The 25,905-nt window shown below is 34.8% G+C and overlaps 1 protein-coding gene across 3 annotated transcripts in view; it reads left to right on the forward strand.

Moving 5' to 3' along the window:
• The window catches only part of Cpsf160 (cleavage and polyadenylation specificity factor subunit 1), a 57,784-nt gene that overhangs the window by 17,159 nt on the left and 14,720 nt on the right, over window positions 1-25,905 (forward strand). For all 3 annotated transcript variants that reach the window (XM_071592323.1, XM_071592324.1, XM_071592325.1), the window contains 9 exons: window positions 5,265-5,371; window positions 6,562-6,735; window positions 12,595-12,747; window positions 14,083-14,190; window positions 19,499-19,729; window positions 22,242-22,411; window positions 23,447-23,590; window positions 24,078-24,375; window positions 25,614-25,774. In XM_071592323.1, coding sequence (XP_071448424.1) covers window positions 5,265-5,371; window positions 6,562-6,735; window positions 12,595-12,747; window positions 14,083-14,190; window positions 19,499-19,729; window positions 22,242-22,411; window positions 23,447-23,590; window positions 24,078-24,375; window positions 25,614-25,774 — 1,546 coding nt within the window. The remainder of the gene's footprint in view (window positions 1-5,264; window positions 5,372-6,561; window positions 6,736-12,594; window positions 12,748-14,082; window positions 14,191-19,498; window positions 19,730-22,241; window positions 22,412-23,446; window positions 23,591-24,077; window positions 24,376-25,613; window positions 25,775-25,905) is intronic.

Here is a 25,905-nt window from a genome sequence, read left to right on the forward strand (position 1 = left end):
ATGGCATCGATGGAAATCTCATTCAGACCACTTTGACACGCCTCGATGATGTTATCCAGCATTCCAAAATTGTTGCCTTACAAACTCCTGTTTTTATTAGTAATGCACTCTCTTCTTATCTCTAATTATTCCAGAGTGTCCATTTTTGTCCCTTTTCCTCATAAAGAATTTTGTTTGGAACAAAGTCACTGCATTGACCCATCTCCCATAGTTGTTTGGCAAAATTGGATTGGGCGATATTCCCATTCCAGAGATTTTGCTTGGGTTTCTTGGCACATAGCTTGAACGATCTCTCCATTTGTCCTGTGTACACTGTGCTGCAATCTGTACATTTCATTGTAAATACCACTTTTTTTCAAGTTTTCCACTCTGCCCTTGATCCTATTTAAAAATTTTTGCAGGTTGTTTTTGTTGCAGTGTGCAATCCTAAATTTATCTTTTGAAAATAGATGGCAGAAGATTCTAAAAAGGGAACCAAACACCTATGATAGCCTTTCCCAAAAATTTTAGAGAGCTGAGTTTCAATAACCATGGGTTGGTAATAGTTAAGATCTAGAGTACAACATTTTTTCTTATATAAATGAAGTATTTTAGAAATTTGTTAATCTTTAGGAAAGATGCCATCAACAAAAGAAGCATTAATGAGGTGTAATATAGGTTCCTTGATCAAATGAAAACACGGAGTGATAACAAATTGAAGCGAATCATGATTGCCAGCACTATTAATTATAATTCTTATTCCCATATTCTATAAGTTTGTTTTCAGCACATGGAGAAAGAAATAGTGGTGTGGTAGAAGACATTGTAATATTCTGGCAAATTGGCTGATAAGTGGGCAGGTCAATAGATGGAAGAGATGTACAATGCTTATTGAAATCTGTAACTGGTATTTCTGGATTTGGATCTTAGCTAATGGATGAAGCTCTAGATTTTTTTGACTCTTTGATAATCTTCCTTATTTCACTAGATTTTTAAGAGCATTTTTATAATCTTTTGTCTCCATAGGAATGTTGGCATTATTGAGAAACAGTCAATATGATTTTTTGAGTAGTTTGTGCTCAACTTCCCAATTATTTTTACCAGAAGATTGAATCAGAGCATATAGTTCCTTAAGAGTAACCGTAAGAATAAAACTTAAGAATTCCATCTGTGAACTACTGTTTTCTAGGATCCCTGACATATGACTTGTGTCCTCACGATCAGAGGAAATTCAGCATTTAAAGAAAATTAAAGCTTGTCATAAAATGCAGGGAAATTTGATTCAAAGTGAGAGTTAAGTGGACACCATCTCAAGTCACAGTTTTAAAAAGAATAAGCATCATCAAGCATTGATATCAGAATAAATTCTGTTCTCACACCTCTCATTTTAACTGCAATCATAGATCTCATTTTAAGTGATTAGTAAGTCATGATGGGATAGTGATCAGAAATGACCCACCCTAATAAATAAATAATTGTCGGAATTAGTAACTTCAGGTTTTGTATCTTGAGCAGTTAGACTAGATACAGTTCTGACATGCAAAGATGAAGAAGAGAAATTTAACACTAGCGACATCTGCAATGCTAACTTTTTGGTTGTATGACCTAGACAAGTTAAGAAGAGTTTTCTGATTGTTGCCATCTAGGAACAGGTACAGAAAATCATGCAAAATATCAAGGTTTTGCCTAGACAATTGAAAATCACCTATTGGTGAGCGATAAATGCAGATGCAACACATTCCTATGTTAAAAAACATAGTGAGTACTTAAAATTTTTCTTGGAAAGCAAGTAATTTGGTACAAATTGTGGGGTCAGTGGAATTAAGCCTTCCCTGAGTTGAATTTCAGTACCACCATTTGTGAAAACATAGCAACAGAAATTGCCATCTATTGAGTAGCCAGTAATGCACAGGTGTGAGACATCATCAGAGTTCTCAAAGCTAACATAAGTAGAGAATAGAAGAGGTTTAAATGAGTTCAATAGGACTTAAATCCCAAGCAACTTGTTTTTAAGGCATTGCACGTTAAGGATGAATGCAGGAAAAATCAAGTCTGTGGCTAGTCGCAAAGATTTGGATTTATTGTTGCAATTCTGCATACAACTTGTTGAGACCAAGATTTGTAAGATATGTAGTATTATGTGTCATAAATGATATTTTTAGAAAGTAAGAAGAGTGATAGTTTAAAAAAAAAAGAATCTTGAAAGTGTCGGTTAAAAGTAATTCCTCTGAAAGATATGTCACCGTAATACCTGAAGGCAGTCATGATTAAATGAAACCAGGGGTTTATCAACACCCCAGTCATGGAAATGGAATATTATGCTCATGATTCAAAGAACTCCAGAAGATGCCTCAACAGTAACTTTTAATGAAGTCTTCCACTAATATTCATTAGAATGCATCAATTTCAAAATAAAAAATAATTTGCATTAACTGGGATTCAAATGTGTGTTCCTTGATATCCAGATGAGTGCTTTAACCAATTAAGCTACCACGTCATCCTCTTGCAATGTGAATTTCTAGAGGCTTAAAAGTTTCAAAATAGTTTCACTGAAATGGCAAAATCATTGCTTGAATCTAGCAATATTTAAATTTTTAGGTTAGGCATTGTTTAGTCGTAATCAAAAACAAAACCAAAGAAAATGCTTGGATGAGGGGTCGCAAATATGTCTTTTCTTGTACATATATGTATTTACGTGTCAACTAATCCAGGAATTCAACATTACTTTTAACCAGTCCAATTGAACCTCTAGTCAGCCTTTCTGCCTGATGGACAGTCCATACCTGACCCTTAAGTTTTTTCCGGAAATTTATTGAAACTAAATAATAGTTTCCAGTTGATGTAAAGAATGTTAAATACCTTTACCATTTTAAAAATAAAGACATTAAATGATTGTACTTACAGTAAACTGGAATGTCAATAAATGATATAGGCCACTTATGCCTATCTTCCTGGTAGTGATCACTGTGTTGATAGAAATACTACCTTGATCAAAAAGTTCCCGGAATAACCACCGTGTGGCACTCCCATCGTTCCGATTTGAGTTCTGTTTTTTTGTTAAATTGGTACATCTGTTGTTGATATTCCCTTTAAATCTTAGTGTCATAACTTGACATTTGCAAAAGTTACGTAGCCAAGAGTACATCTATCTCTGTGTGTGTTGGCGATTTTTTACAATTGCAGAAATGGATTTAAATTTGAAACAACGAACTTGTATTAAATTTTGCGTAAAAAACGGATTTAGTGGCGCACGGACGTTGGAAATGTTGGAAAAGTGTTTCGGCAACGATTCTCTAAAAAAAACGGTCGTTTACCAGTGGCACGAGCGGTTCAGAAGTGGTCGTGAGTCAATCGAAGATGATGAACGCAGTGGCAGACCATCGACATCGAAAGTCGGTGAAAAAATTGATAAAGTAAAAGAAATGTTGGTCAATAACCGCAAATTAACCATCAGAGAAATAGCGGAGGACTTGAACATTGCCTATGGATCCGCCCAAGACATTGTGGTTAATGATTTGGGTTTCCGTCGTGTAGCAGCAAAGTTGGTGCCAAAAGACCTCAATTTCATGCAAAAAAGAGACCGTGTTGACGTCGCAAAAGACATGATTTGCGAGGCTGAATCCGATCCCACATTCATCAAAAGGATCATTACTGGAGACGAGACGTGGGTTTATGAGTACGACACGCAATCCAGACATCAGGCAAGTGAATGGCGTTCACCAAATGAGCCGAGACCAAAAAAACCACGTCGTTTTCAGTCAAAAAAGAAGGCAATGCTGACGGTTTTCATGGATTACAACGGTGTAGTGCATCGAATGCGAATTTTTGCCAGAAGGCCAGACAGTAAACAAAGAGTATTATTTGGGCGTTATGAGACGTTTGCGTGAAGCAATTCGCCGAAAGAGACCAGAAATGTGGGCAGAAAACTCGTGGATTTTGCACCATGATAACGCACCGTCGCACAGTGCTATCATTATTCGTAATTTTTTGACGAAAAATGCAACAAATACCATCCAACAGCCACCGAATTCACCTGATTTGGCTCCCTGTGACTTCTTTCTGTTCAATCGAGTTAAAAAACCATTACGGGGAACGCGTTTTAGCAGCCGAGAGGAAGTAATGGAAAAATCGCAGGAAGCACTGATGGACGGATACCGAAAACCGAATATAAAAAATGTTTCGAGGATTGGATCAAGCGCTGGCATAAGTGTGTTGCAGTCGATGGGGATTACTTTGAAGGGGACAATATAGATTTAGATGAATAAACTTGTATTTTTAATTTTCTGAATAAATTCCGGGAACTTTTTGATCAAGGTAGTATGTATTAATATTAGAAACTCATTGTACATATGTTGGCTCATTTGGTTAATCAAGTTTGGGTTTTAAAGAATGTGTTAAATATGAGGATTAATGTACATGAAAGTGTAGCAGAGGTAACATTTAGGAACACTTGCTTAATCCTGCATTTCATTATGTATACGTAAGTGGAAATTTCCACGTATTTTGAAGGTCATGCATTTTACACAATTCAATTTTTCTAGTTCTAGAATATAAATAGTGCTAGTATTTTTTCTAAATGTCACATTTTCCTTCCATTTTTCCAGGAAGTAATTATTAATTTTTATAATTGGATAATAACTATATTTTTTGCATATATGCACTTGAGTTCGGCTAGTGTTTACATTTCAGTCAAGGCTAATGGTTTCTTTTCACTGTGGTTCTCTTTTCCAAACAGAGAATTGATGTGTAGAAGAATGTGATTATTGAATATGACTGTGTGTAATTCTTCACTTTGCGGTTTTTTAACTAATTTTTTATTTTTGTTTAATTGTGCATGCTGTGAATGCTTTGTTTATTATTAAAAATCAAAATTGAATTTGGCCCTGAAAAAAGTGCATAATTGGTATTCCTTGCATAAATGTTTTTTATGGTTCTAAATTGTACAGAATCAAATTTTTGAGTTGATCATTTTATTTTTAGTCACTTCAAGGTAATTTGTAGATCGCTAATAGAGTGTAATCAAATGAGTACCATAAAAATAATGCAATTAATAATAATTTTTTTAATGGTGTATGATGTGGCATATGATGTCAAATGTTTTTCATGTATAATTTGTTTTTTATGTATGGTCTTTTAAGAGCAAGCTATATTTTGTTTGATCAAAGTTATACATTTGAATGCCATGTTTATGGTGTATACCACCAAGCTGGATTTGAAGCATTTTTCATATAGTTTGTTTTCTCTCTGCTATGTTCATGTCAGTAACATTAATTTTGTTTGTGCAGGTGACTGGATGGCTTCGGATGTGTCTGATATTAAGGATTTGGATGAGTTAGAGGTTTATGGCAGTGAGGACCAAACCTCCGTCTTAATTGCTTCTTATGTATTTGAGGTAAGAACTTACTAGACATGCACTTGGTCAAAACGTCCAGTTTTTTTAAATATAATAATAATATTTGTCTGTACATATAAATACTAGGCTAGTCAGCGATAATTAGTGCATATAGTTAATTATAGTAATATACATTAAAACAATGCTAAATTAAATCTATCTATCTATCCAAATGCATAATATAGCCAACAAAGGGTATAGGATTGGAATTGGGCCAATCATATTCGTACCCTTTCATCAGTTGCCTAACACTATCCCCTCTATCACAGTCTTCATCATCCCATTGCCAATCAAAATGCTCTGCATCCATCTTGCCTGTGTCTTTTTGATTACTCCCAAAACTCTCCTCTCCCACCATGGCATTTCTTTGTTAGTTCTCCTTTTGGTCCACTTCACCATTTTTTTCTTCTCCAAACCTACATTTCAATAGTGTTCGGTCTACGCCTGTATCAATGACCATGTTTCCACTCCGTATATAACTACACTCCATATCAAAGTTTTAATCAGCCTTTTTCAACATCCTTACTCAACATTCCTGTCATCAATTCCCTCCTCCTTGTGAAAACTTCTTTGCCTAATGCAATGCTTCTCCTTATGTCCCTGCTACTTTGACCATTTTGGTCCAAAACACTTCTGAGATATGTATACCATTCCCCTTGCTCAAATTTTTGCCCTCCTATTGTAACATTTAACTTAGCCTTTCCTTTCTTGGAAACCACGCATCCTTTGTTTTATTTATATTTATCCTCATCCCATATCTACCGTACTGAATTTCTAGTTCACTCAGCAATGTTTGCAGCCCCTTGGCTGACTGACAAACTAGAGCTTGGTCGTTGGCAAACCTAACTGATTTTAAGAATTTCCTGCCGACTTTCAACTCCTATTTTCAGTTCTTCCCATGCCTCTTTAATCATTTCCTTCATATATATTTTGACAGCACAGATGATAATGGACACCCGTATCCAACCCCTCTTCCTAACACTGTCCATCCGGACTCACCATCCCCAACTCATTTACATTATTCACTTATTAGCCAAAGGGACCATATTTCAGTGGCACGTATTGACCTGTATAAAATATTTTTATTTGATCTTTACTGTCTTTATAAGTTCTCATTTTGCTTTTGCACAAATTTTCCATCCATATGGAGAATATAATTTCATATATAATTTTTGTATTTTCTTCTAAAGGTGTGTGATAGTCTTTTGAACATTGGACCCTGTGGTGATATATCCATGGGTGAGCCAGCATTCCTCTCGGAGGAATTTTCCAATGTACAGGATCCTGACATGGAGCTGGTCACCACCTCGGGATATGGCAAGAACGGTGCACTGTGTGTTTTGCAGCAATCTATTAGACCCCAGGTAAGAAATTTGTGTTACTTATTTGAATTTATTCTTGGTGTGAGGAAAGGAATTCGTTTTGAGTTGTTATTGGTATTTTGGGTGCATTGCCATTAGTAATGGTTTTTTGGGAATTTTCATCAGCATTTCCCATCTCTTATTATGATATAATTGATGGTTTCCGGCATGACTTTATGGAATCAATTCATATTGAAAATGAAAAAATAGTAACTTTGTGATTCCACTGAAAATTTATTATGATACGACCCAGGTTTCAACATTCAGCGTCATCTTCAGGTTGACAAAGATCACGTTGAATGTTGGAACCTGGGTCGCATCATAATAAATTTTCAGTATTTTCACGAAGTTGCTATTTTTTCATTTCTTATTATGATGTTATTACATTAACATTAAAGCATAGTTTAATATCAATGACCTTGAATCATGCGTGTCTCTTATAATAACTCCAATGATCTAATAGATGGTGCTCATGGTATCTGAAAGAGTATGCTTTCAGTAATTCTCTTCTCTTACTGGACTGCTGTTTAAGTTTCACCTACACCTATCATATGGTTTCATTTTCATAGTCAATGGAAGCAACAAACTTTCATTTATTTAGAAAAATGGAAAAAAAATAGTTTTGTGCTGTGATTAAACACTTCTATTAAAAATGCTTAACAGTAAAAGAGATTAAAGTCAAGTTAAATGGACTTCATGGCACATATACTCCTATGTTTGCCACTGTTCACAATTAGGTAAATAAGTTAAAATGTGGCCATGCCTCCACAAATGATGAGCATCATTTAGGGCATCCAGTGGAAGAGACTTGCAACATTCACAATATCGTTTTGAGTGATCAATGAAACAAAGTTTGCAAAATAGTTGAGGCCACAGGAATATGACTAGTTAGTGTTTTCAATTTTACACATAAAATTGGGTGTGAAAAAATGGGCAAGATAGGTGCCACGTTTGCTCTCAGTGGAGAATAAATGCTATCATGTGGTTGATTTGGAGGCTGGTGTGGTACGTCTATGTCGCAATCGTGATGAATTCCTGCATTAATACGTAACTGTGGACCAAACATGGTTATACTACTACACTCCAGGGACAAAGTAAAAGTCGAAAATGTGTTTTCTAAACACGATCCGGCTCCAAATAAGGTGAAGACAGTGAAATTGTTAAACGAGGAGATGGCCATGGTTTTTTGGGTTGCACATTTGGAATCATCTTTGTGGAATACTTGTAAAAAGGACAAATGATAAATGGAGAGAGTTATGCATCGTTATTGTACCAGTTGAGCAGAGAAACAAAGGAAAAAGTCCTCATCTGGCTAGGAGAAAAATTTTTTTCCATCGTGGCAATAATGCACAAGTGCACACATGTGCAGTTTTGATGGTGAAAATTATGGCATTAATTGAAATTATCACGACATCCACCGTATTAACCATATTTGGCTCCCAGTGACTTTTATATTTCCAAATGAAAAAATGGCTCTGTGGAAAATGATGCACGTCGAACGGGGAGGCTATCACCTACACAGATGCCTATTTTGAGGACCTATGTTTGAAATGCCACGTTTTTGGGTGGCTATAAAAAAGTTAGAGAAATGCTTGAAAAAGTGTATAAAGCAAAAAGGAGATTATTTGGAAAATAAAAAATGTGTCCCCAAAGTATTTTTTTTCTATTTGTTCCTAAGGACATATTGAATAACCTGCATAGAATATGTTCTCCCTATTTTCCCTAATTATTTACTGTGGCATACCAGTCAAGACAGGTTTTCGAAGGGCCCGGGAAGGGGGAATGCTATTCTTCCAAGATACCAAACAACCGCACTAATTACTTTTTAACCTTACATTATGATAAAGCATTTTTAGCTCCAAGTACTCCACACTTCCCTTTGTTCCATCCACTAGGCTTGACTCTTTTCCTGCCTCTACCTACTTTGCTAATATTCTCTATCACAATCTTCAAAATTTTGTTGCCTGTCAATATGCCCTGCATCCACTTTTTTGGACTTTTTTTGGATTCCTCCCATCTCTTCCTCCTCTCCTACCATGCCTAGCTCTTCTTTCTTTATTCCTTTCAGCTCACTTAATTTTTTTCTATCCTTCTCCACATCACAGAATTCCTCTTCAATGACTAGACTTTTGTAGTAGTAAATAGCTATGCTCCATTCAAAACTATCACTAATAATCTTTCCTTAATACCATTGTCATCAAATTCTTTGTAAACACTTAATTATATATAGTGATTTTTCTTCAAAATGGCAATGGAAGCATGGGAATGGCTGGAGTGAAAGTAGGTTGGGAATTCTTAAAACAGATATATGGATGATCACATATTATTTAGCCAGTCAGCCAAAAGGTTGCTATCATTTCTTGGTACTTTTTAGAATCGATGTGATAAATTTGGATTGAGAATTAATCATGAGGAAATGAAGGTAATAAGATTCTCAGGAAGTTGGAAGGATAAGGTAAGTATTGAAGTTGGTTGAAGTAAACTAGAACATTTCAGCAGTTAACAGCATTCATCTGTAGAAGCTTTACTAAAATGGAAATCATAAAAAATGCAAGCAAACACTCTTATCATGGATATCCATTGGTCAATGGCTGGATAACTCCATTAACAACATTTATCAATAGAAGTTACACTAATCAAATTGAATTCAAGAACCAAACTAAAATTTTGTTGCAACACCACAGAACATCTGCTTTAATATTCTGAAATATTTTTGCAACAGCAACCAATCATGCAAGCAAATATGTTTTGATGCGAATGGCAAAATTGAAGTATACGAGAAAACAGTCGTGACCGGACGCTGTCATTGCTACTGAAAATTGCAAAAGATAACTAGTTCCATTATTCAGAAATTAAACTTTTTTTATTTGAATAAAAAGTTGATTGATTAATTATATTAGTTGAATAAAGTGAAAAACGAAATAATGAGATAATTTGGTTAACCCTTACGGTATCACCCCATTTTTGGTCTTCAAGCCCAGAAAGTTCACGCATTATTTCTGCAAATTTCAAGTTTTTTAAATAATTTTTTAGCCTGTTTTTAGATCAAGGATATTCAATTTTTTTCTTAAAATGGCAAATATTTTCGTTTCTATTAAAAAAGTTTTTGGATGTGTCTAAATAAAAAGTAATTTCATTAAAAAATATTTAATTGAAAAATTTTTTGATGAACTACCAAATGTTTTTTACAAATAATATAACTTTAAAAACCTATTAATTTATTGAATAATAGGCCATTTCTTATTATATTTTAAATATTTAGCTCTATCATATTCAAATTTGACGCTAATATTCCTGTTTGTTCATAAGATATAACGCATTATATGAAAAAGTACTTTTCACTCTATCACTATTAGTGTTTGGTCAAAGACTCCCCATGCAAGCCTTTATTACATCTAATGCAGACAGTTCTGTCTGTTTTTCTTTTATTTTTAGAGCTGCATACTCAACACTAAGCCTGTTTTTGCAACCAGTTTTTGTACTCCTACTCTTGATGAACTGTCTCTAATTGAGACCCACTCTTTACCCAAATGGTCTCAATGATACTGATTAAAAATGGTAGCCTTGACTGAGGTTTTCCAAGTCCTTTGTAATATTCCGAAAATAGAATATTACTATTCAAAATCATCCTAGATATTATATTGAAAGCAAATTTCATCCAATATATTATGCACTTTTTTCATCCATTAAAGTATATAGCATCATTTCAGAAGTGTCGATCCCCACCCAATAAATTTATTATAATGGGAAATTATTTCTAGTTTCTGCATAATTTTATCGTTCACATGTGCATTAGAATTTATGTCCTCATCCATTACAGTTGTTTGACTTGAAAGAAGAAGAGCAGACCCTTTTTGAGATCATTTTGCCCAGAAACCACAGGCAAGAACAGGTCCTGACCGACAGTATAACTTCTACCCTACTAAGAAATTCTTTTTAAAATTTTCTGGAAGAAATTTATTACAATGCAACAATTTCAGAGTGTAAAAATCATTGGCCTTGACTGGGATTCAAACCCAGATCCCTCAATATCCGGTCGAGTGCTTTAGCCACTTAAGCTACCGAGGCGTCCTCTTAAACTCTGAAATTTTGGGGTTTTTAAAGGAACAAGATGTTGTGACGAAATACCGTACATGCAATGTCACAATGTTAAGAGGACGCCTCGGTAGCTTAAGTGGCTAAAGCACTCGACCGGATATTGAGGGATCTGGGTTCGAATCCCAGTCAAGGCGAATGATTTTTACACTCTGAAATTGTTGCATTGAAATGCACATTAGCGGATGACTTCATTAAAAGTTACTGTTGCGGCATCTCCCGCAGTTTCTTTGGAATTTGTCAAAGAAATTTATTATTTTTTTTAATTTTTTTCTTTTATCTTTTTTTATTATTTCTTATTATATTTATGTAAGTTCCAAGAGATTAAAGTTTTCAAGCAAGTGGAATGTACATAAAGAAAATATCTACAAATTATGGCAACCCCTCTGAAAATAATTCTCTCTTTGCAAATGTTTTATTGCCACAGTATATTTCAATCCATGCTCTTGTATTTCAGTTTTGCTGTTTTATACTTGACTCTTCTGTATGTGAAGAACGCAACTTGACTGAGAATGACCCAGCATTCAGAATTTGACCCCCAATCGCTGATGTTTCTTGTTAGATAAATGTTGCGATAAGCTTTTTATATTTTGCATGTTGGTTGTTCTATTTTCCTGTTATTTTTTATGAAAAGAAAGAACGGAAAATTTCAGCTAGTATTTTGTCTCACATAAAGTATCAGACTATGAATGATAACATTGAGGTAGAAGTGCATGGCAGGCAGTTAATACAAAATGACTGAAGAAGAATGAAAGAGATAATGTAATGTACATAGCGAAACCTACAAAGTGAAGATAAAAAAAATTTGAATGATGATTTGTAGTCGATTAGTTGCATCTGACAATAGGAAAAGGATACTTACATGTACAATTACTTTTGTTAATGTAAAATACATAATTAATTAAAAGCCCTCCCATTTTGAAAGAATAAACAAACAAACATATTGTTATCAGTTTAACAGAGATTAATTCTTAATTTGCATTAAATAACAAATTTTAAACTAGTTTAAAACTAGAGTCAATGTATCGGCAACTTGAGCTTTTAAAGGCAAATATGGGAAGCTGATATATCAGCACCTTGAGCATCTTAGAGTTAAGGGCTCACTTCCATAATTTTTTTTCAAAGAACCTTATGATTTATGAACAACTTAATTTTAGGAGAAAATTGATGATAATTTTTATTTCAATAATTTTGCTGGGAGGACTTTGTTGGTTGTGGAAGGTTTGAGTTGGCAGATTAATTAAAATCCTCCTCAAAAGCACCAAGTACAGGAAAGAATTAGAAGTGATTAAACACTGGTCAAATGCTATCAATCAATACTAATTAGTAGACTATAAAATAAATCCCAGTAATAACTAGCCATTTCATTGGTATCATTGCTGCCCCGAGAAGAAAATCCAACAAAGTGGTGTAAATTTCCAATTTTAGGAAACATCTCCGAAGTAGTGTCCTCATGTTTCCCTAAACATAAATATAAAATTGCATTCTACCTTCCATCAATCATAAAGACTGTATAATGCCTAAGATTAAATCCCTAAACCAAAAAGAAGTGGAGCGTACTTGTTTTAGTGCGATGACTGCCTAACATGGTACATCAGTGAGGTGAAGGGCGGGTGTGGATAACAGAACCAATGAATACAAAAATCTTTCCTCTGACAGATTAAGTTAATCATTTTCATAATAATTGAATATTAATTGCAAAAAAAGTCTATTCATTAAAATTTTTTCAATATTTGTGTAAGTATTTTGATTTATTTATTCTATAAGGTTGTGACCACTTTTGAGCTACCTGGCTGCATTGATATGTGGACAGTCATTGGAAGTGGAGCCCCGAGTACTAAAGCAGCGGATGCAGATGCCCCTGGAGGAGAAGAACTCATGCATGCATTCATGATTCTCAGTCGTCCAGATTCCACCATGGTGAGTGCACCATTCCATAGCTTGGTTGAAATCAGACATAACCTTGAATTTAGTGGTTGCCAAAGTCATCCAGAAATCAAAGAAAGATTGTGGGGGGTTTTAAAGAATCTCTATACTTACAATGTACTCTATTCTTACTAATGGTGTTGTTCACTCAGCTAACTAAATATTATGCATGATAATGGCATCTTAAGGAGGGAAGTATCTGTAATTATAATTTTTTATTTATATTTTTTAATGGTCACAATTTCAAATCATTTGTGCTTTGCTGATGCAGTGGACTGGAGATCTGAAACTATATAGTATCTTTAAGTCCTCATCCTATTCCATTTTGTACTTATTGAGTAGATGTCTACTCCCATTGTGTATTTACAAAATATGTGATCAATTTGGAAAATATTTGTGAAATTATAGCCTATGGATTCACAATTGAACCTCATAAATCTCATATCCTTATAACTTAAAGTTTGAAAATTCTGCATTACTTTAATTGCTTAAGATATACATATGTGCACGGCAGCCAAGTATGAAATTATCCACTCTGAGTTTAATGACACTGAGTAGAGAATTATTATTATAGATAATATACCATTTAAGGTAGGTTTTGGATTTACACAAGCTACTAAACTCTTGTCCCTCCCAGCATCCTACTCTACAAAAATCCTTTAACTCATTTTTAATTTATTTGTCGCTACTTGAGTACAAAATTAGGCAAGATGTGAGAAAATGTAATCTCAACATTTGCCTGTCCATATTGTGCAATTATTGCTGTGTGTTTATATTTAAGGATTATTCCATTCAAATATTTTCTTGGAAAATTCCTGAGCTCTTCTAAAAGTTATTTAGATGGTTGTAAAAATCCTTTTCAATTTCAGATCTTAAAAAAGAAGGATATTTAAGGTATAATTTGAGCTTAGCCTCCAGTGACAAATAAGATATTCCTGATATATTTCCTGAGTTTGCAAGTGAATATAGTTGTTGCATAAACATTTGCATAATTTATCATCAGGGAATTTTGTTATTACTGAGGTGTCTAATTGCCCACTCACTGATGAATTGAAATACGTATCTTTGAATTTCATGGAGATTGGAAAGCATGCACTAGTATACATTTTGTTTTGTTTTTCACTGTATATAGAATTTGAAGATCCATTTCTGTGAATCTCAGAGTTGCCCAGTTTGCATTAATCTGGATGATATTACGTGAGAGGGGAAAAGAGAAAATACCTATAATACCTTGTAGTCATAAGCTGTATCATTGTTATTTGCCATTAAGGAACATCAAGAGTACAAAATGGTTAAAAGCATGTCCTCAATTATTTTATTTTCACACAGATTCTGCAGACAGGACAAGAAATAAATGAGGTGGATAACTCTGGATTTAGTACCCAAGGACCAACTGTATTTGCTGGAAATATTGGTTCCAATAGGTATATAATTCAGGTAAGCATTCCCTTTTTCAATTTTCAATCTTAAATATTGTTATTATTATTATTAAAATTTACTAGTGTAGATAGACAGTGTCAGGTGGCACATAAGTCCCAAGTAATCACCAAAGATAATAGATAAAATCAGTCAGTTGAACAAAAGTACACATAAAGAAAACTTCCAAACACAAATCTCTAACACAAAACAAGAAAATCCCCATCTTATCAACATCAATCGATCAGCAAGAAAAAAAAAGATAAAATAAAAAATTAAGCTGTTTCATATAATTTCACCCCACACATCAATCAAATTATTACATAAATTGCTTACATCTTTTCTTAAAAGTAAGCATTCTGTTAGGAAAGGGCTCAAATAGTTTTGCAGGTAAGGTGTTCCAACCAACAATTGTTTTATTTAGAAAAGAAAATTTTTTCTATTCGTTCTTTATGCCAGGCAATTTACCTTGAATTTGTGGTCATTTCTCCCTATAAAATTTGGATTTCCAGCCTCTTTCCTTAGATCTGCCCAAGATCCAAATGTGGAACATTCTACAAAATCTGCTTATTTTTCTTTTACTGTGTAGAGGATCCCAGCCCAGTTGTTTTTAACATGTCAGACATACTCCTATGTTTCCCCAGTACATATCTGGCAGCCTTTCTTTGTACCTTTTCTAGTTTTTTGATGTCCTTCCTTGTTATGCATGTATTTACATATTGAGGTAATGTTGTGACTGTGACCCTGTGGTAATAATGATTTTAAAATATATTTATAATATGGCATTGAAAATAGATGCTGAAATTTCATGGTTGTCATTCAAAATATTGTATTAATTAATGGGAGGTTTTCAGCATGCCTTTTTAATTGTACTGCCCTCATATTAAGTCATATCTCTACTTTTTCAGTGATTCCAAATTCCATTTCAACTTTAAAAATTTGTATTAGCTACAATTCAACATTTACTACAGTAAAAAATACCAAATAATAAAAGCATGAGGAGCATTATTTTCGTATAAAAAATAATTAATTTTTTAGCAGTTTGGAGTTCAATTAAAGGAGAACTGTGTTCAGTAATTTTTAAAATAAATAAAACTAATTATAAATTACAATCACCTGCATCTAAGGAACACTTTTATTTTATGATTTTCAGTGTTTTACTTTAGTTTCGAGTGTAAATGTTGACCTGGAATTTTGTTATCTCAAACATTTCATTACTTGGTTTTTACCATGTGATAAATGGTCTGATACTTTTCACTGGGCAATAGATTTGAACCTTTTTTGGTTGTTTCAACTAAATGAAGTATTTCCTGTATAGTATCCGCCCTCACTTTGTGGAAACGATTCATAATGAAAAAGAAATACTTTGTTTTTCCACACAAACTTTATTTTTACGACCGGGTTTCGACGAGGATCGTCATCATCAGGTAATTATTTCAGAAATATACACACATATATATACCCTTGCAACGCTTGAAAATATGAGGTGAAGGGGTAGGGGACAGAGTTATTGGTCAGTATGGCTAGGGGGGGGAGGGATTACGGGTGTAATTTGGTCGGAGAGTGGGTGGGGACGGTTAGTCCTTTGGGCAGGCAGGTAGAAAGAGGAAGGAGAACGGTGGGGCGTTTACGTGGGGCAAACGGGAAGGAAATTCAAGGAAAGGCTCAAGGAACACCAAGCCTCCTTCAGAAACAAGAATGGTGCGTCCCAATTTTCGAAACATCTTTTGGATAAAGGACATTCTAGTGATTTTAAGCTGGAAATTATGCATGTGGAAAGAAAAGGACCCCGGATGGACGCGCTCGAACAGATGGAGATCATCAAGAGTGAAAGGACCAAGTGCAAAGTAGTTAACGACGTATTATACACCTTCAGATCTCCTCTCCTCGACCTTTCACTCCCACATCAACCGTTTCCCTCCAACAGCCCCGAGAACAAGGGGGACCCCCCCCCACCGTTCTCCTTCCTCTTTCTACCTGCCTGCCCAAAGGACTAACCGTCCCCACCCACTCTCCGACCAAATTACACCCGTAATCCCTCCCCCCCCTAGCCATACTGACCAATAACTCTGTCCCCTACCCCTTCACCTCATATTTTCAAGCGTTGCAAGGGTATATATATGTGTGTATATTTCTGAAATAATTACCTGATGATGACGATCCTCGTCGAAACCCGGTCGTAAAAATAAAGTTTGTGTGGAAAAACTAAGTATTTCTTTTTCATCATTGAAGTATTTCCTGTTTAAAATAAAACTTTATTTCCATACACTGGATACCTCTTTTGTAATTTGCTCAGCTGAGAATAAATTCACATTATGTTGTGTTCTGCCAAGAAACTAGTGACTTGCTTCATGATAGGAAATCATGAATTATAATAATAATTCATTTATTTGTCCAGAGGTGCATATACACATGTATGCAAATATAGGACACATCAGATATAAATTTCACAATTTAATAAAAATTACTATATGTATACATACCAATATACTATTGTATTTACATATTGTTTGGTTAAATCAGAATTGATGTGTAGTGACAATTCCAGAAATTCATTTACAGAATGGAACATGTAATTTTTCAATAGGTTGAACAGCTTTTTCTTGAAAACAGGTACTTTTTTTTCATATTTGATTTTATGGGGAAGTTTATCGAATAACCTTCACCTCATTGCTTTGGGCCCATGAGCAGTATTGTGTGTTCTGACAAATGGCTGGTGTAGGTCATTTTTGGGTCCTTATAATATGACTATGGTGATCGTGGTTGGAACTGTACTGAGAAATATTACCCTTTGAATGCAAGATGACATTAAATATATAAATGCAAGGTACTGATAATAAACCAAGTCTTTGGAAGAGAGGTTAACATGGTGCATCACAAGGAGCATTGCTCATAATACGTATAATCCATTTTTGGATTTTGAAGATTATGCCCACATGGGGAGAGGAACCCCAGGAGAGAATGCTAAAAGTAACACGAGAATAAAATCCACCGTAATAAATGGATAGAAGGATCTCTAAATTTACAGAATATCTAATATTTCTTATGAGGAAGCGTTGGGAACTTAACTTTCTTCGTAATTTGAAAATGTGTTCCTCCCAAGACATGTTTCTATGCCAGATAACTCCCAGGAATTGGGCACTGGAATTTTGGGAAATACTTGCACCTGCTGCATCTACTAAGATTTTCGGGAAAAATTCGTTTTTATTAGTAAAATAAATCTGGCTGGACTTTCTGAAATGGGTTTTAGGAAGTTAATATGACACCATTCATTCAAAAAATGGGCCACGTCAGCTGCTCTTTCTGTCCTACTGTCCACTGAGGAGGCTGACACAATAATATTTGAATCGTCAGCATAAAATAATGGGTCTATTCCCCTTGAAGGACTTGAACTTATTTGGTAGATCATTAATATAAATTAAAAGTGAAATAGGGTCAAGTACAGAACTCCTGGGGGACACCCAGTGTTACTTCTCTGCTAGGGGAAACAAATTTGGAGCTATTTCTTGAGAACTCCACATGCTGATACCGTTCACTTAGATATGATTCAATCCATTAGTAGGATTTGCCTCTTATACCATAACGCCTCAGTTTATGTAAGAGTAGCTGATAATTGATGCAGTCACAAGCTGTAGTGAAATCAAAAAATAATCCTTAAGTTTCAATTTTATTATCCAAACCTATAAGCATTTGATTCACCATGTGATATGTGGCTGTTTTAGTGGACTTGATTTTTCTAAATCTATGTCGAGATTTGGAGAACAGGTTGTGTGTCTCAATGCATCGTACTAGATGACGATAGAAAACTATTTCAAATATTTACCCCGACTGGTTCCACAGTGATATTGGTCTATAAGAATTCATGGCAATTTTGCAACCTTTGCCTTTGTATATTGGCACTATTTTGGCTGATTTAAGAGGGCTTGGGAAAATTCCAATATTTAGAGATTCGTTAATTAAGAATAACAGCTGATCTATAATTGTATTTAATGACCTTTTCATGACCATCCCTGTAATGCCATATAATCCAGGACTTTGGTTAGGGAAGTTATTGATACTGTTGGTCAGTTCCATAGCTGAACAGGGAAATAGATATAATGAATTGCATGTGTCAGGAGTATGAGAATAATTAGCTGAATTCACTGAAACTGTGGGATTTTGATGGGGCTGTTAGAAATCATTCAGAATGGAGGCCATTTAAGAGTAATCTGAAATGGACTTTCCTGCGGAGTCATGCAGTTGAAGACCTGGTTGTAAATTATGTGTACCCTTGGATTTGTTAATAATTTTCCAAATCTCTTTAGATTTATTGTCTGCATTGGTAAGTCTATGGTTGTTGAAAGATATTTTAGCACACTGTAAGGTTTGGCGATAACTTTTCTTGAGTACTGAATATTCCTGACAGTCAGCTGGATTTGATTTGTCTTTGTAATACACAGCTGAATCTTTCATGTTCTTTGAAAGCCAACAAATTTCTTCTGAGACCTACTGGCTTTTGTATTTAACAGATGAGCTTTTGTTTTTCATATGCTTCAGGGCAAGGGGAAAACATATCAAAGTAGTGTAACTAGGTGGACTAGAAATATTCAAAGCTTTTGTCTAAGGACTTCAAGTAAAACAAATTGGACCACTCATGGGAATTTAATAATTCACAAAGGTGATCATGTTCTGATCAGAGAAATACCTTTTGTAGTATTTTTTGGATGTAGACACAACAATTTTAGAAAGAAGTGGGTAGTGATCTGATAGGTGGGTATTAATGATATTTGTTTGCACAAGTTCAAGGTCAATATTAGTCAATACATTATCTAAAACAGTTTGAGAACTAGCATTCACTCTAGTAGGTTCACTTTTGATAGCATAAATTTTTAATGAAGTTAGTAAATCCATAAATTCCTTTTTAGCTTTAAAATCGTCCATAAAATTACAAATGAAGTCACCTGTAATTATTATGCAAGGCTCATGCATTGACCTATGGATCATTTCCAAGAGTTTCATTAGTCTGGTAAGGAAAACATATTTGTCACTTAGGTGAACTCTTTGAAATTTTGTTTAATTTAAGAGTTGAGTGTGTCTGCTGCTGCATTTCCAAAAGTTCCTTTCTACCTAGTCAGTATAATGAATATTATTACATGTATTTTCTCTTTTAATTTATAAGAACTCTCTTCTCTTAAAAAAGAATCGACTAAAAGGAAACGTTCTAGATTACAGATCACTAGGCTTTATTGCATTTGCCTATGGCCTCCTTACTTTTAGAGTTTCTTATTCTTCCCATGCTCTGTGTTAGTATTGCATGCCCTCATCCTGCAATTTCTCTATCAAATTTCAGGTTTCACAAATGGGAGTGCGATTGTTGCAGGGTGTTGAACAGGTGCAGCACATACCATTGGATGTTGGTTCCCCTGTCATTCATGCCTCATCAGCTGACCCCCATGTGGCCATTTTGGGGCGTGATGGTCAGGTCATCCTGTTGACACTTCGAGAAGCACGTTCCACCGTTGGTGGTCATCAGCAGCCTGCAAGGCTCACGGTCACTCGACCACCCGCACAAGTTGAAGCGGTAGGTCATCTTTTGCCGAGTTTACTGATGGTTACGGTTTCAGTCCATGTCTGTTAATTATATGAATTGAGTGGGACCTTGTTTACTTTCAGTTGCTGATGATATGATTTAAATTTAGTTTACTGAAATACTGTTGGCATTTGTTTACATTCAGGGTCTGTCCCAAAAAGTAAGTAAAATGATTTTTCCAGAGAAAGCGGACAATTGGAGTGGGAGAATTTGTGGCAGAAAAAATGGTAAGAGGTCTAGGGAAAGCAATGCGACCCATGTCAGTTGTCTGCAGGCTGTTACAATGTGCAGATCTGTTCAAGCATTGCATCACAAATTCACGATGTCATTTTCCGTGGTGCATTGATAGGGAATACTGAAAAATTTTGTGTTAAGCCCAGGAAATCGGGTTCGGAACTCATGACAAGGTATCAAGGGTTGATTTTTCACTGGCACTAGTCGTTCTGGTAGGGGAGGGAGAGAGGAGGTTATAATGAGGTACACCCTGGCAACGCAACAAAAATGTGCAAAAAGTTTTGACACGATCTTGGCACACACTTTCCCATGCTAAATCTTCTGTAAAAATGCGATGCACTATGGTTTTTGGAATATTGCACTCATCTGTTAACATTCTGATATTCAGCATTTATCGAAATCAAGCATGTCTCTCACTTTTTGCACTCTTTCATCGCACTTTGTCGTTGATGGATGTCCAGGGCGGTCCTCGTTGTCAACCTCCTCTCTACCCTCCCAGAACATCTTATACCTGTAGAAATCTATTCCTCATTTATTTCCTTAAGCATCCTGAACCATGGTCAGGGTCACCGGATTTAATTTTCATAGCTTAACACAAAATTCATTGCTCCATGAAAAGTGACTTCTTGAATTTGTGACGCAATGCTCCCACAGTGGTCCAGTCTAGCAGAGATCCGTGCACTGTAACGGCCTGCAAAAAACTGACATGGGTTGTGTTGTTTTCCCAAGACCTCTTACCATTTTTTCCACAACAGTTGTCCGCTTCGCCAGGAAAAATTGTTTTACTTACTTTTTGGGACAGACCCTTTATGTTAGTGCCATGACTTGTCCTTTGGGAATTCAATCCTTAGTTTAGATGGAAGTTAAATCTTTTCATGATAGGTAATGGCGGAGAGAAGTTATTTAGTCCCAAATGCATTGTATAGAAGGCTAAGAATTCTATACTAACAAAGTATTGTTTGCATGAGAAATATTCCCTTGTGTCTGGAGTGCTCATGATGAATTTTTTGTGGGCATGATGACTTGAAAACCTTAACCAACTGCACATTTACTTAAGCAAGCTGGATAGTTATTAAGAGTAGATTTAACTGATTAAATTTTGGCCAAAAAATCCTTTGGGATGATTTTTTTTCGATGTTTTGTCATTGTATCACCAAAAAAATTAAAAATAATAGTAGATCTGTGAATAATTTTTTGTCATGGGCATTACCCAAAAAAAAACAATTTAAAATAAAGTTCACTTTGAAGCTGGTATCAATTTCTGTGTCGCAATATTTTATTTTTCACATTAGAATATGAAAAAATTGGGTAACTGACGAGTGTCATAAATATTTTATTGATAAAGGATTAAATTTTGTCATTCTCTTCGCCATTTATTGTATAGTGCATGAGGCATTTGTAATGAATGTCATTCTTATGTGGATTTTGAGTATTGTTTTCCCAGTGTGGGCATCATAAGAAACTCCATTGTCATTGTTGATTTACTCTCCACAATCAGGCAAAGAACAAATCCATGCCTCATCAGAAGGAAATTATTACTGAAAATACCGATAAATTATCAAGCAAAATCTAAGAAGAGATGATTTTGAGACTATTCATACATTTTGCATTGTGGAGATATTAAGGAAAGCCTTTACTTGACCTTAGTAATGCAATAAATGACTGTCAATCAGTGATGTTATTCTTAGCTTTGATTATAGAAAGAAAACCATGTGTGGAAATTGTTGTGGGATTATCAGACTTTTAAGTAATTGTGTAATGCTGATTAAAGGGATGTATGGCCCATTAACAAGGGGATTAGTTGGCTTGAAATGAGTCATAAAAAATCAGAAGCCAAATAAACAATCTGAAGGTTTTTAAAAATTCACTTTTGCAAAATTGCTGGTTTTTTTAGTGACAATTATATGAAGCTGTATATTACAAGAGTTGTCATTATGAAATTCCATGTTATTTAATTCATTAGTTTTCGGTGTGTAAAAGATATCACAAAACATCTAATTAAGCCCTCGCATATCACGATGAAAATGTTCAGAAAAACCACTGAACAGATAGTTTTGGTGGACCTTATGTTACCTGGTCCTAATGGTGGTCCTAAGGTGGACCTAATGTTTATTTTTGTTCATAAAAATTATACTTCTCCATATAGTATGTAGAATGATAGTGAAAAGGTAAAATATTATGTTTCAAATATGACACGCTTTAGATATTTTATGTTTTTATGTATAAAACATGAAATTCTGACAAGAGATTTATTGTGTGACTATTTCAGGGGTCACGTATTGTTACACTGTGTGCATACAGAGATGTCTCAGGTTTGTTTTCTGCGAGTGGGCCAGAGGGAGATAGTGGATCATCCAACTCCATGACAACAGGAACATCTACTCCAACCAAAGCTAATGCCAATGCAGGCTCCAAACTAGGAGGAACCTTCATCAAGCGGTATGTAGGAGTTATTGCCTTGGAGTATTTACATAGATAAAGGAATAGGATAGTATTTTTTTTTAAATGACATAATTAAATTCAATTAGAGCATAAATGAAGTATTGTCAGCCTATATATGCAGGCTCTTGTCTTTTGACAGAAGTATGTTTAAGATGATGTTTGTTTCTACCAATCTATACCTTAGCATGGCTAACAATGAAGCTAATCGGAAGATAGTTAATTGCAGACTGACTTTTGGCATTGAAAAATCCTGTGGAAAGTTTTAAATTGGGTCATTCAAGTTTCTTCTTTGCGTACTAAAATTTCTATTAAATCCTTCATCATTAATAAACTAATGGCAATATGGTAAGCTATTTAACTATCAGTTTACTTAAATTAGTATTTACTTTTCATTAAAAAATTACTGTTGGAAATATTTTAATAAAATTCTAATATCTATACCATACCTGTCTTAATCAAAGTCTCTCTTTTCAATTTGATTTAGCTTATGCATATATTTATATATCTTTTTAGTGAATATAATTTCCCTGTAGAACCAAGCCTTTCCTTTTTCAATAAAAAATTATTGTTATAATCATAAGAAAGATCAATACAGTAAAAATGGTTTACCTGTCGATACAATATGCATATGCCACGCATGAAGTGTAAAATAAATGTTTGTTTTTAGTCAACTGTTTTGACAATCACCTAGGTGACTTTTGATTTAATATTATTTTATTACTTATTTTGCTTATTGAGTATGTGATATTAGAATTCAGCTGTACCATACTCATAATTAGTACCCTCAACTCTTTAGTGTAATTTATAAATAATGAGGCCAAAAAATATCAGAATACCTGAGAGGAAAGAGCCAGATGACCAGAAATGTGAGAATTTCTGATAAAATAATATTAAATATTTTAATGCAATTTTATGTACATGTAAAGATTGTGTATTCATTCTCTTGAATCCAAACATGCAAAGTATTGATCAATGTGAGTACAAACTCCATTATCCTCATGAATTTACTCGTGTATCCATTTATTTTGGCAGTGAAGTGGATGATGAAGATGAGATGCTGTATGGAGAATCTGACGTAACAATCTTTGACCATCCCTTACCCAATCCGATTTCTGAGGCTAGGAAGGAGAGATCTGTAGAAAATGGGGGTGATAGTGGGAACAACTCACCACCTTGGTAAGATTATTATTACTCATGGTGAAAGTGTTAAATAAACACATATATGTGACCACTGTACAATTACTTATATCAACATTGACAATGTGATATTAGTAACAATATCAATAGTGTTATCCCGTTTATTTGATCTATTTGCGGACATTAAGAAATTGGTCAGGTTTTTGTTTAATAAATCCAAATTTAACTTTAGAAAATTGTGCTAGCTTTATTTAGTAAATTTCACCTATATTGACTCGATGCTTGGCTAACTCTGTTCTCAGACATGCTTAAACTATACCATATTTCCCAGCCCATAAGATGTGCTTTTTTACTCCAACAAGTTCAGGCCAGGAAGTTCTGGTACCTGAAAAATCACACAGCTGAGGGTATCCAGAGAGATGTGCTCGGGAATCGAACCTGGGCCTTAGTAGTCCAGTCAGTAGTCTTGTGCTCTATCCCTCGACGACCACATCCCCCAATGTAATCATATCATTTCTCATTTCAGGTGGCAGCATCACTTCCGGGAAGTTAAACCTACCTATTGGCTTCTTTTAGCAAGGGAAAATGGGAACCTAGAAATATATTCACTTGCTGACTTCCGACCATACTTTCTTGCAAGGGGATTGGCACCCGGTCCGCGAGTTCTAGTGGACACCCTTGGTGCTACTCCTATGCCAGTTGGGCCCATATGTTTGGATGACGATGATGATGATGTCTCTAACATCGGTCCAACTGCTGGATTATCAGGTTCAACTCGAACAAATGTAGGTGATGGGGTTCATGGTGATTACCATTCTATACAGGTAAGATATGTATTGGTGGACAAATATTTGTTTAATTAAAGGTTTGCCTTCATTGGTGGAGCATGCAATGGAGTGTGACCTAGAAAAAAAATGTCAATATAAAATATCAGCTCATAGCCCAAGTATATAGTTTCATTAGGCTATCTATGTTCTTCATTAAATTTGTGTTTTTTCATGTGTAATAACACATGCCTAACAAAATATTGTAATAAAACATGCCTAAAAGGACCAAAACAAATAACGTTAAATTTTGCTCTTGCTCTTTTCATGGCTGATATATCCCTGTTCATCTCATTTGTATTTGTGGTTGTAATGGTATATTCTAACCAGCAATAGGCCACTTATGCCATGCAGAAGTAACCACAATTTGATCTGTTTTTGAAGCATCAGCAGTCGGTATCTCATAATGGGTATCCATTGCTTCATCGTTCTCAATCCATAACTTGGTACTGCAATCTCAATTATGATAAAGATTGGCACTTTTTGGTCCTTTTTATTTTGAAAAAAAATGAAATGACCTTCACAATGGGAAAGGTTTGTGCTACATAAGCGGCAATTTTGGTGGAATGGGATTTTAAGGTGATAAGTTTTCTAATAGGGAGTGCACTAATTTCAATTTTCAGGGAAATTTTTCTTTCAAATTTGAAATGATAAGTAAGAAGTAACCCTGTTTTGCTCTCTTGAAATTGATGAATTGAAAATGTATTGAAATTTTGCCATCTTTTCATGGAATTTCAAGTGTTTTTTTAGAGAAGTGTTGGTATATGCACAAATGGATCTGCAGTATTACATAAGTTAAACTCAGTTATTTACTTGGCAAAAGTTTGGCTGCATAATTTTCTCATTGAAGTAGAGTCTATTTGTAGCATCAGACATGCTTTTGACCTCATTTGACCCAACAATAAATGCCATTTTAATTTAGGAATCTACTTGTCGCTTATCTATATAAGATGCTATAAATTTCCATCTTTGCTTATTAACTTAGTTGGTGTATCATTTCTCTGTTTTTCATTTGTGCTCAGTTTTTTAATGGAAATTCATCACAATGTTTTTGTGATGAAACATTGATGTTGCACTTATGAAAAGGTTTCATTGGTCATTTCTGTGTATTCTCAATCTGAAGCAATGTTAATCTTGAGGAAAGACTACTGTCCATCACCTTAAGCTTATATAATTCCAATTTGTCTTCAACATTTGAAAATATATTGTTCTTCTCTAAGATAGTATTCTGTTTACAGATTCGAGAGTTACTTATGGTTGCATTAGGCCATCATGGAGGACGTCCCTTGTTGCTTGTTCGTTTGGACAGTGATGATCTGCTCCTTTATGAAGCTTTCCCATTTCCCAGAGGTAGTCTTCACCTTCGCTTTCGCCGAATTCATCACGGTCTTCTGACCAGGTATTCTCAAATTTTTAGCTCCCTCTTTTGTTTCCTGCATCAGTTAATGAACCATCAGGAAGTCACTCAGAGGTTTTATGGGAAACAGAGGCAAGGAATACTTATTGGTCTAATTAGAATGGCACTATAAT

Source organism: Hetaerina americana, unplaced genomic scaffold (assembly GCF_022747635.1).
Source record: "Hetaerina americana unplaced genomic scaffold, ioHetAmer1.1.p SCAF_5, whole genome shotgun sequence".
Classification (NCBI taxonomy): domain Eukaryota; kingdom Metazoa; phylum Arthropoda; class Insecta; order Odonata; family Calopterygidae; genus Hetaerina; species Hetaerina americana.